Source organism: Bos javanicus, chromosome 10 (genome assembly GCF_032452875.1).
Source record: "Bos javanicus breed banteng chromosome 10, ARS-OSU_banteng_1.0, whole genome shotgun sequence".
Lineage (NCBI taxonomy): Eukaryota > Metazoa > Chordata > Mammalia > Artiodactyla > Bovidae > Bos > Bos javanicus.
The window spans coordinates 59,103,421-59,116,070 of record NC_083877.1 but is presented as its reverse complement, the minus strand read 5'-3'; the positions used below and the strand labels follow the sequence as shown (position 1 = coordinate 59,116,070).

General features: G+C 42.0%; 1 protein-coding gene across 2 annotated transcripts in view; it reads right to left on the bottom strand.

Moving 5' to 3' along the window:
• Positions 1-11,073, bottom strand: part of SPPL2A (signal peptide peptidase like 2A) — a 54,907-nt gene extending 43,834 nt beyond the window's left edge. The window contains exon 1 of one of the 2 annotated variants that reach the window (XM_061428777.1): positions 10,839-11,073. In XM_061428777.1, the coding sequence (XP_061284761.1) occupies positions 10,839-10,904 (66 nt within the window). In that variant the 5' untranslated portion in view covers positions 10,905-11,073. The remainder of the gene's footprint in view (positions 1-10,838) is intronic. The other variant, XM_061428778.1, reaches the window with a different exon arrangement.
• Positions 11,074-12,650: the final 1,577 nt, after the last annotated feature.

Sequence of the window (12,650 nt, the reverse complement as noted above, 5' to 3'; positions counted from 1 at the left end):
CTTTTCACTTCAGGGTACTGGAAATGCAAATTCTTGGACCCTATTCCAGATCTACTCAATCAGAAACAATGAGAAGTTTACTTTTGATAAGCCCTTACAGAAATTTTGAAGCTTGTTAAAGTTTGAATACCACAGCTGCATGGAGAAGGAAATGGCAACCCATTCCACTATTCTTGCCTGGACAGAGGAGCCTGGTGGGTTACACAGTCCAGAGGGTCGCAAAAAGAGTCAAAGATACGACTTAGTGACTAAACAACAACAATCACAAAACCAAAGCTATGTGGATGGTGCTTCTCAAGATTTAATGTGCATACAAATTATTTAGTTATCATATTATAATGCAGATTCTGATTCAGTGGGTCTGGGTGGAATCTGAGATTCTGCATTTCTAACAAGCACCCAGGTGATCTTGCTGCTGCTGCTCTATGGACTCAACCTTGAGCAGCAAAAGCAATAAGGGAACAAGAGCGCAGTCATCCCTCAGTAACAGGCAGATTGGTTTCAGGACAGACAACGAAATTCAGGTATGTTCATACCCCACAGATTTGCTTCCACACAAATTCAACCAACTGTAGATCACAAGCATAGTATACATATTGAAAACAATCCAAGTGTAATCAGACGCACACAGTTCAAAACCACGCAGTTCAAGGGCCAACTGGCAGAAACCACATCACTGTGGGCCAAATACGTTAGGAAGCAGAGGCCTGAAACGCAGTGTCCCTTCAAACATTACAAATATCAAATCAGGTGAGATTTGTGGTCCACCCGTGCTAGTACTAGATCACCTGAGAAAGACCCGATGGTGGAAGGATACCTTCCTTTACATCTTGCCAGTTAAGAGACATGCTTCAAAACATCTGAATTTTCCTTTGTAATCAATTGTGGGCTGGTCTTCTGTAACTTTATGCAACTCTTTAAAAAATGTTTATATTTTCAACCAGTAATGAAAATATCCTCTTAATAAAAAGCTTAGAATCAAGAGCTTGAAGGGATTTAGGGTAACAAAATCTAGTCCCTTTACTTCATAGCTCAAACAGGTCCAAAATGATCAAAATCAAGTGGTCTTGGGGGCCAGATTAGAACAGAGCTCTCTAAAACCCAGACCAGCCATCTTTCAACTCTGCTGTTCTTCAAGTTCCTTTATGCAGCTAGATCCCCCTCCAGCATTAATACTGGCCACATATATCTCTGCATTAGCTGTTAACTCCCTTTCTGCCATGATACTGGGAATGGGTCTCCTACCACTACTCAAATTTCTCTAATACCCAATTAGTTCCTCCCACATCCTAAATATCCCAAACTCGAACTTATCTTTTCCTTATTGCTGTTGTTCAGTCGCCTGGTCATGCATGACTCTTTGTGACCCCACGGACTGCAGTACATCAGGTCTCCCTGTCCCTTGCCATCTCCCAAAGCTTGCCCAAGTTTATGTCTACTGCATCAATAATACTATATAGCCATCTCATCCTCTGATGCCCTCTTCTCTTTCTGCCCTTAATCTTTCCCAGCATTAGAGTCTTTTCCAATGAGTCAGTTCTTCGCATCAGGTAGCCAAAGTATTGGAGCTTCAGCTTTAGCATCAGTCCTTCCAAAGACTATTCAGGGTTGATCCCTTAGGATTGACTGGTTTCATCTCCTTGCTGTCCAAGGAACTTTCAGGAGTCTTCTCCAGCATCATAGTTTGAAGGTATCAATTCTTTGGTGCTCTGCTTTTTTTTTTTTACAGTCCAGCTCTCCTTACACTCTTCCAAGTAACCCCACTTCTAGGACTCTAGAGTTTCATGGAATTCCTTTCCCTATGACAAGTGCTCCTAAATGCTCACCCTAAACCTTCCGTCTTAATGACAGTTCCTACAACCATTAGTAATGGAGTCAAGTGTTCTTCATGGCCGTTGAATCATCAATCTCACATCCATGTCTTTATATTCCACATCTTGCTTGAGTTCACGTGCAAGGGAAGCAAGTTTACTAGACCACAGTGTGAACCAGTAAAGCAGTACTTCCTGTTTTTCTGATTAAAATGTATCTCACATAAAACTTCATGGGATGTCTGTTGCTCATGAACATTGCCAAATTTACTTTATCCAGATCACTTGACTTCAATCATATTCCATATCATCTTCTTTTCAAAACAATGTTTAGTTCTTTATTTTTAATTGGTCGCACTGGGTCTTTGTTGCTGCTTGTGGGTTTTCTCTAGTGAGTGGGGGCTACTCTTCATTGCAGTGCTCAGGCTTCTCATTGCAGTGGCTTCACCTGTTGTGGAGCATAGGCTCTAAGGGTCGTGGGCTCAGTAGTTATGGCTTGCAGAATTTGCAGCACTGGCTCAGTAGTTGTGGTGCACAGGCTCAGCTGCTCCATGGCACATGGGATCTTTCTGGACCAGGGATCGAACCCATGTCTCCTGCATTGGCAGGTGGATTCTTAACCACTAGACCACCAGGGAAGACCAAGTCTATCTTAATGTTATAGTTGCCTATTTTGATCATTTTTTTCCTAAATAACTTTTAGTATGACAAGTGTCAAATGATTACTGCAAGTCTAAAAAAATAACCCAACTGTAATGGAGAACACTATACTCACGCAGGTACATGATCTCCCCATTTTCCCAGACCAATCAGACCTTAAACAAAAGGACATACAAAAAGAGCTGTACTTCATCTGTGTTTTTACACTGAATCAGTCTTGCGCTGACCTTCATGTCCCTGTCTCTTGAGGCTACATCCTTGCTTTATACTCCAATCTCTTGGTAGTCCCAAGCACAGGCGTTTGTATTCCTGGCCTCTGTTCACAAGGTCTCCTGATGCTGACTCACCAGCCCAATACTAATCTAGGAAACAGGCCCTTCTATTCTTGTCCAAGCTAACAGCACAGTTTGAGGATTCTTCTTTGACTGCATTTCAGAGTTTGGTTTGCCTTCTATCCTTCTCCTTCAAAAGGTATCTAGCAGCATTGGACCTACTTTCCAAATTTAAGTCTTTACACGTTCCTTTCAAAATAACAATTCTCTAGCTAAAAATTTATCTAACATACACACCATCATGAATCCATGCCATCTTTTCAGTTTGCCAATTGGTCTATTTTCACTTGATCAAGATCAAGCTTGAAAAATACAGTGTTAACTTTTACTCTTGTATACATTTAATTCCCTTAAAAGCCTATGAACAAAGCTAGTGGAGGTGATGGAAATCCAGCTGAACTATTTCAAATCCTAAAAGATGATGTTAAAAGTGCTGCACTCAACATGCCAGCAAATTTGGAAAACTCAGCAGTGGCCACAGAACTGGAAAAGGTCAGTTTTCATTTCAATCCCAAAGAAGAGCAAGTCACAGAATATTCAAACTACTGCAAAAAGTGCATTCATTTCACATGCTAGCAAGGTAATGCTCACAATCCTTTAAATTAGGCTTCAACAGTATGTGAACCGAGAACTTCCAGATGTACAAATTGGATTTAGAAAAGGCAGAGGAACCAGAGATCAAATTTCTAACATCCACTGGATCATAGAAAAAGCAAGGGAATTCCAGAAAAACATCTGCTTCAATGACTATGATAAAGCCTTTGACTCTGTGGATCACAAAAAACTGGAAAATCCTTCAAGAGATGGGAATACCAGACCACTTTATCTGCCTCCTGAGAAAATTGTATGCAGGTTGAAAAGCAACAGTTTAGGACCAGGTATGGAACAACAGACTGGTTCCAAATTGGGAAAGGAGTATGTCAAGGCTGTACTCCTTGTCTTGGCCTGCTCCTAAGACCTGCTAGATCAGAATTTGATTTTAATAGAACATTAAATTCAGGAAGCACTGATCTATAATAAAGGATAAGAAATTGCTGCCCAGATTAGAGCATAATCTCTAGGCAAAAAGAATCATGCTTGACTAATCTGATTGTCACCCTGCTTATTTAACTTATATGTAAAATACATCATGTGAAATGCTGGGCTGGATGAAACACAAGTTGGAATCATTGCTGGAAGAAATATCATCAGATATGCAGATGATACCACTCTAATGGTAGAAAGCAAAGAGGAACTAAAGAGCATCTTGATGAGAGTTAAAGAGCTGAGTGAAAAAGCTGGCTTAAAACTCAACATTCAGAAAATGAAGATCATGGCATCCAGTCCCATCACTTCACGGCAATTAGATGGGGAAAAAGTGGAAACAGTGACAGCTTTTATTTTCTTGGGCTCCAAAATCAATGGGGACAGAGACTGCAGCCAAGAAATTAAAGACACTTGCTCTTTGAAAGAAAAGCTATGACAAACATAGACAGCATATTAAAAAGCAAAGATGTCACTTTGCAGAGTTCCATATAGTCAAAGCTATGGTTTTTCCAGTAGTCATGTACGGATGTTGAGAGTTGAATCATAAGGAAGGCTAAGTGCTAAAGAACTGATGCTTTTGAACTGTGGTGCTGGAGAAGATTCTTGAGAGTCTCTTGGAGAGGAAGGAAATCTAAACAGTCAATCCTAAAGGAAATAAACCCTGAAAATTCATTGGAAGGACTGATGCTGAAGCTGAAGCTCCAATACTTTGGCCACCTGATGCGAAGAACAGACTCATCAGAAAAGATCCTTTTGCTGGGAAAGATTGAAGGAAAGAGGAGAAGGGGACAACAAAGAATGAGATGGGTGGATGGCATCACTGACACAGTACATATGAATTTGAGCAAACTCTGGAAGATAATGAAGGACAGGGAAGCCTGGCATGCTGCAGTCCATGGGGTCACAAAGTGTCAGACACGATTTAGGGACTGAACAATAACAACAAATAGCCTTAACAAATTAGTCAAGCATGATTCTTTTTGCCTAGAGATTATGCTCTAATCTGGGCAGCAATTTCTTATCCTTTATTATAGATCAGTGCTTCCTGAATTTAATGTTCTATTAAAATCAAATTCTGATCCAGCAGGTCTTAGGAGGAGGCCATGATTATGCATTTCTAACAAGCTTCCAAGTGATGCTCTGATGTTGTCTACAGAGTATGTGGTTACCGATAGCAGTGAAACAGCAGTGAAACTCACCAGGTTTCCAGATGTTACTGAGGTCCTCCCAGGAATTTTCTTAAGAAGTTAAAGTCTCACTATAACTGCAGTACGTAGTTAGAGTACTGGTAGAGTCAATGCTCATGTTTTGGCCAGAAGTTCCACCATTTCATCCACAAGTTCACTCAAAAATCTTATCCATGTGTATCATTGGGTCCCAACTCCCCTACCCACCTCCACAGTCTGTCAATTAAACCTGTTTCACATTATTTGCATTGCTATCCATTAGACATACTTAATCCTCTGGTTTGAAAGAACAATGTGTGAATGTGACTAACTCTCACATTAACTCCCCCTGTGATCTTTCTTCATAAAATCTACAAATTAAACTATTCCTCTAATTTTAAATACTGCATATGAGGGCTGGAGGTTTGGAGCAAGTTTTGCTAACAAACAGAATTTATTTAAAATGAGAACTAGCAATTAAAAAAAACCCCTTTATTTCTAAACCAAAAGATTAAAAGTTACAATGTAATCATTGAATGTTAAATGCTCAGGAATAATAGTCATCCGCACATTACCCTTATATCAGACCAATGTAGAAGGTATCATTTTCTTTACAAACTTCTTTCTCTTTACACAGATTATGAGTTTCAGGTCAATAGCAATACAGTAAGAATTGAAATGACCTCTACAGGAAAGGCAGAATTGAGGTTATGTGTCTGAATGATAGATGTTCCAAAGTCAGATCGAAGTAATTTTCAAACTCACTATTATGCCTCTTTCCTCCCTAATAAATCCTATCATCAATCTTATATTCTTTCTACTACTTCCAGGATTCAAGGTTTAAGGAAATGATGCACTGAAATCAAGTACACTAAGATCCTCAGAGATGAAGTGAAATCTTAATTACTTAATCAGTGGCTCAATGGAAGCTTGGGCACCCAACAGAGATTTACAGAGAATCAGAAGAGTCTCTGTGCCACCATGGGGAAAGCAGATTCCCAGAATCATTCCTTAGACTTGGAGAATCTGGGGACATGTAACAGGCTAAGACATACTAGGGGGCAGGGAAGTAACAAGGTAACTATTTCATCCATTCAATACTCTGCAGTCTATGAGGTGCTATGGGAGACAGCAGAGGATCAGTCAGGTAAAATTTCTCCTTCATGGGGCTTATATCCTATTTGTTACCTAGATCCAGACTTCTCCTTGGTTTTCCTTAAGTAATCTTACTACTTAACTATTATAGAATTTGTGATTTATACTAGAAGTCATAAACTCAAATGCCTAAAAGGCCAGCCATAAATCAAGTTGATTTAAGTCCACAGGACATGGTAATGTTTGGCAATTTCTGGCCTAAAGGTAATCATTTTTTTTAATTTAGTATTTTGGGGTAAGTGTCCATACCGGAAGGCTTTATGGTCTAGATTTCTATAAACAGATTGAACTGCAGGTAAATTTTTAATAAAATTTAAATGTAATCATAAAAAATGATTACACACATAATAAACATGACTTCTCCTATCTTTAGACCTTTTTTGTGAAAATAAATTCACAAATTTATCCAATCAGTCCAGTGATCTATTTTTGATAAATAAACAAACAAAACAAAAAACAAATTTTTTAGTGGAAAAATATAAAAAGATGTCTAGAAAGCCCGGGTTCTAGTCCTCTTTTTGATGACTTTCTATATGGTCTAGGACAAACTGTAATCTTCCAGAAACTCCTCTCAGGATTATTTTGAGATGCTAAGGAAATGTATGTGTAGGTGCTATATTCTTGAAAGGCAAGGACAGTGAGCTTCCTGGTGTCTTTTCTCATAAGGGCACCAACTCCATCACAAGAAACCCACCCTCTGACCTCATCTAAACCTAATTATCTCCCAAAGGCCCCATCTCCAAATACTATCAACATTGGGTGTTGGTGCTTCAACATATGAATTTTGGGAGGACACAGTTCAGTTCACTACAGCAGCTAAGCATGTCTCTGATAGGTTGGGTAGGAGAACACAACTACTTTCCTCAGGAAGTTGACAGAGAAGGGATTAAAGAAGATTCTTTGAGTTAGTACAGTGTATCAAAGGAAGGAAGATTACAGCAAGAGAGTTTTCTGCTGGAGATCCTGATGATCACTTCAGGAAGGAGACAGATGGGCCCCAGCTGAATAGTTTCTCCCCTGTGGACAGAAACTCCATAAAATCATGATGACTGAGGAGCAACTACCTAGATAAGAGTTGAAGATCCCATATTCTCTTTCTTGAAGTCAAGGAGACTTCTGTGACTACACATGTGCAGAAAGGCTCTTTGGAGGTCAAAAAGGGAGGGGCCACTACCTCATTTTAAGTGATGTCAACTACCCATAGGCCTCTTTGCTAGAATCCAGCTTGGCTAAGAGACGCACATGGACACATGGGAGGACCCTGAGATATACCAAATACAGACTCAGAACCAGGAAAAGCAAGATTAAGTAGCCAAAGGAAACCCAGAAGAAATGCCCCATAAAAGTGCTTCAAACCACCACGAGGGCCTGACTCTCTGAGCCTGCCTGTGTATTCACGTACACTTTTCCTCCTAGTAAACACTTCACTTGTTTCACCACTTTCCGTTTCTATGAGGAAATTCATTTGTACACAGCTGACAGGACAGGGCCTTGCCACTGGCCACTGGCTCTGGTGGTCTAGTGGTAGGGACTCTCTCTAGTGCTGGTCTAGCAGCAGCACTCTCTGCTGCCCAACCTCCATCTCTGGCCAGGAATGGAGATCCTGCCTCAAGTCACTGCAGGCTGAGACCACCCAAGATCAATACGACACTTCAAATTATTTGAAGTAATAAAAACATGAATAGAACTTTTATAAAACACTATGAGAAAGACTCAGGATTCTTCAGAGAACTTTGAAACAATTTTAGAAAACAGATCCAGGCTACATTTCATTCATTCTCTTTGAAACAGAACTTTGAGACAGTCGGAGCTAGCAGTGGAAGTTGGACTGAGGAAAGATAAATGTACTATGGAATTATGGCAAAGACAAGAGAGAATTAACTACCTGCCAGGCACTCTTCAAGTCTAGACTCAAATGTTTAACGGGTTTAGAAGTCGCTAAAACAGCCAGACGTGCTGTAGCTTGAGCAAGCAAGACACACAGTAAGGTCATTCAGATGTTAAAGGGCCTTTCCAATACTAAACCCTCTGCCTCTTCTACAAAGATATAACACTTTCTGGAGATTAAGTGCTGCTTCTAGAAGAGGATGATGACCCTGTTCTAACATGACCAAGAGAAAAGAGGCCCCATTGGGCCTGCTTCAAAAGCCCAGAAAGAAGAAATGAAATTATTAAGCTGGCATCATTCATTCAATGATCTCAAGAGAGGCCACCAGAGCTGTAAAAGTAGGGAAGAGGAGTAAACAAAGGCGTCAGGGAGAAAATGGTTAAAATAACAACAGCAACAATTAAAAGTTAAAAGTTAAAGTAGAGAAGAAAAGGAACTAGGTATCCAGCAAACAGAAGAGAGAGCTCCCTGCTGAGAAAAAGGATGTGAGATTTATTTGAGTTCCTCAGAAAAGGAAAGGAACAAGAGATAATTTCAGGAAATTAAAGGAAGAAAGAGTGAAGAAGAAAACAAATCCACTGAGAAATCAGTAAGAAACAGAAAATCAATACTACTAGTTGGCGCTAAAACAGATCTTTTCAACTTAAAAACGTGTTGTCAAGTTTATTACAGTTACCAGCACAGCTCCTTGCATGTAAGAGGTGTACGCTGTTTGTGGAGTGAAAGAATGTTATGAAGTCCCCATACAACCCTGCAACCAGAGAGTACTGAACTCAAAGATTAATATACTGAAATATGACAAAATACATACACGTAATATGAAAAGAATAACATCTAGAATATGGGAGACAAATTAGCTACAATTTAGAACTGGGACAAACTTTTAGGCTTGTGAAGCACTTGAAATTAAATTAAAAGTTTGTTTACGTTTTTCCTGTAAGAGGCATTTGAGCTTTTAATGAGAATTTCTATGTGAGTTTAGTAAGAATTTTAGGGAGGGGGGTTCAGGATGGGGGCAACACCTGTATACCTGTGGCTGATTCTTGTTGATGTATGACAAAAACCATAACAATATTGTAAAGTAATTATTCTACTAAAATAAATTAATTAAAAAAGAATTTCAGTGTGAGTTTATGAGCAACTGATGTACTTATTATTCATTTGCATTCAGAAAGGATAGGTGGGAATTTATACACAGGTATATATTCTTACAATTAGCTTAATAAGTTCGAATAAAAATGAGTGCAAAACCACTAAAAAACTTCATACCTACGTTATAGTTTTATGTGTATATACATACTATTTGAATTAACTTGGACACGTCTAATTACAAAGTAAACAACATCTCAAAGATTCAGACCAACACTACTACTTTGTTATTCTCTTTATATCCTGCTCCCCACATGCCATCCCTAACAATTTTTAGATACATTCCCTCATTCATGTTCCTAATACCGTCCGCTGCTGCTGCTGCTAAGTCACTTCAGTCGTGTCCGACTCTGTGCGACCCCATAGACGCCAGCCCACCAGGCTCCGCCGTCCCTGGGATTCTCCAGGCAAGAACACTGGAGTGGGTTGCCATTTCCTTCTCCAATGCATGAAAGTGAAAAGTGAAAGTGAAGCCGCTCAGTCGTGTCCGACTCTTAGCGACCCCATGGACTGCAGCCTACCAGGCTCCTCTGTCCATGGGATTTTCCAGGCAGGAGTACTGGAGTGGGGTGCCATTGCCTTCTCCAGTTATGAAAACACCAAGGACACTTCGGGCTCTAATCTGGCTTTTCACTTTCACACTGAATACATTCACTAGTAGTAATTCTTTAAAAACTGGAGAGTAAGCAAAATATACTATTTCAGAAAAGTTACACGTTCTAATGGAAAGAACTAGACAAACATACACCACAGCAATTCTATATAAAGCTCATAAAAGCTTCCAACTTAAAACTCCCTGGCGGGAAGTCTACAAGAAACAAAAACTGAAACAGACAACACCGGTGCCCTGCCCAACCACTTACTGAAGCTCCAACTACTTGGTGTTTAATTTTAAGACATTATTACGTTTCTCTAATTATGAAAACAAACTTGAGGACACATATTTGTTGTTATTTCTTAACTGGCTCTCCTTGCCTTTAAACTAGGCAGAGAACTGAAAACCACTAAAAGAATTACTCCGGTGTATTTCTTAAAAAATTATTTTGAATTATTATATTACCAAAAAACCCCAGAATGAAATCAAATGAACACTAAGAAGAACCAGAAACACAGGAGGGGGGGGCGGGGGAATCTGTTTAAGAGCAACAAAACTAAAGCGCAGTCTTCGAACCGCTAAACATCCAGGGATCAGGTATACTATTTTTCCTTCTTTCAGAGTTAGGGCTTGAGGCGGAGCAGGGTCGGGGGCGGGGGGGCGGTGGCGGTGTGTAAAGGTTAAACAGCTGTAAGAAAGGCTGGACAATAAAATCAGAGGTCAATTAAAAATAGCCTGGAACTGTGAAAACCTATCAAGGTCAAAATAGTATTATGGGTTGGGCAGATGGCTTTCTCTGGGATAGGTACTGGGAGCTCTCAAACGACGCGAATGGGGGCTGGAAGGAGAGGGAGTAGCGAGTAAGTCAGGGGAAGAAAGAAAAAAACGGCGGCAGGCCGCGTAGGAGACGGAGAAGGGAGGCCGACCCGGAGCAGGGACGGGGTTGAGGGAGGTTTGAAGGAGGAGGAAGAGGAGGGCGAGGGGGAAGGGGAGGGGGAGAGGGAGGGGGCCCGGCCCCGCCCCGGGGAGGCCCGAGAACCCTCCCGCCCCCCTTACCAGAGGGAGCAGGAAACACCAGAGCAGGGCGGCCGCGGCGGGGGGCAGCGGCGACTGCCGACCCATCGAACTGACGGGTAGGCGCCGGGCGGCGCGTCGAGGCTCAACGGGGCAGGCTCCGGATCCCGTCGCGGCGCTGCCTCGGTGGCCGGGCGGGACAGGGTCGGACCGCGGACCTTGAGTGGGGCCGCCGCGGCTGCTGGAGCCGCCGCTGCAGCGCCGACTTCCTCTTCCGGCCCCGCCCGGAGGACGCGGAAACCCCCACGAGCCATGTGGAGTCCGGGGCGGCGCGCGCCTCCCGCCAGGCTCTCGGAGCTTCCCGACGCTGGCGGGCACAAGCGGAGTGTCTGGGCGTGTCTCTATCCAGCTGCCTGACCTGAACTGTCCCCAAGTCCGGGCAGGCGAAGGGACTTTTTCAAGGCCTTCTTCCTTGAAGCTGCGGAGCGTCTGTTCTCTTCCCCAGTAACTACCCAGGTGTTCGAGCCAGAATCCTACATGTTCTGAGTCTTAATTTATCTGCTCTTCAGCAGTCCTAGGCACTCTCATGCTGTGTCCCAAATCGGGTCAGTTCAGTTCCGCTCAGTCGTGTCCGACTCTTTGCGACCCCGTGAATCACAGCACGCCAGGCCTCCCTGTCCATCACCAACTCTTGGAGTTCACTCAAACTCAAGTCCATCGAGTCGGTGATGCCATCCAGCCATTTCATCCTCTGTCGTCCCCTTCTCCTCCTGCCCCCAATCCCTCCTAGCATCACAGTCTTTTCCAATGAGTCAACTCTTCACATGAGGTGGCCAAAGTATTGGAGTTTCAGCTTCAGCATCAGTCCTTCCAATGAACACCCAGGACTGATCTCCTTTAGGACGGACTGGTTGGATCCCCTTGCAGTCCAAGGGACTCTCAAGAGTTTTCTCCAACACCACAGTTCAAAAGCATCAATTCTTTGGCGCTCAGCTTTCTTCACAGTCCAACTCTCACATCCATACATGACCACTGGAAAAACCATAGCCTTGACTAGGCGAACCTTTGTTGGCAAAGTAATGTCTCTGCTTTTGAATATGCTATCTAGGTTGGTCATAACTTTCCTTCCAAGGAGTAAGCGTCTTTTAATTTCATGGCTGCAATAAAATCAGGTCACCTTCTCCCAAATCGCTGTGATCTAGGCCACTGATGTTTCTCTCCTCCAAACTGGTTTCAGTTTCCACTCTCCACAAACCATTATCCACCCAGCTGTCCTGGAGAGATCTTTTTGAAAATGTAAGTCAGATCATGTCACTCCTAACCACACTTGGAACAAAATAAAAACTCTACTCTGGATGACATTTATGTAACATCATCCCTGCCTTCTTCTGTGACCCCATCTTCATGATTTTTCCCATGCTTGCTTTAAGCCACGTGGGCCCCCTTTATTCTGGTCTTTGTACTGGTAGTTCTCCCAGCTAGAATGCTCTTCTCTCTGAATACTCAGCACTCTGGCATTCACTTAGCAGCTTAAATGTCATTTTCTCAGAGGGAACTTCTTGACATAATCTAAAGTAACCACCCAATCACTGTCATGAGTTATTTAAATTCTCTGCATAGCATTTTTCACTCTTGCATTCTCTTATTTACCTCTTTATTTATTTATGATACTGATTCCCATTTGACAGAAAGGAGTATCTTTGATTTGTTCACTCCTCTATCCATTACAACATTTGGCATAAAGTTGGTCCTCAGATATTTGTTGGATGAATATTCAATACTAAACACTGAATACAATGCTGTCCCTGCCATCCCACACTCAGGGTTTACGGAAGGACAGAGATGTGTGAGCAA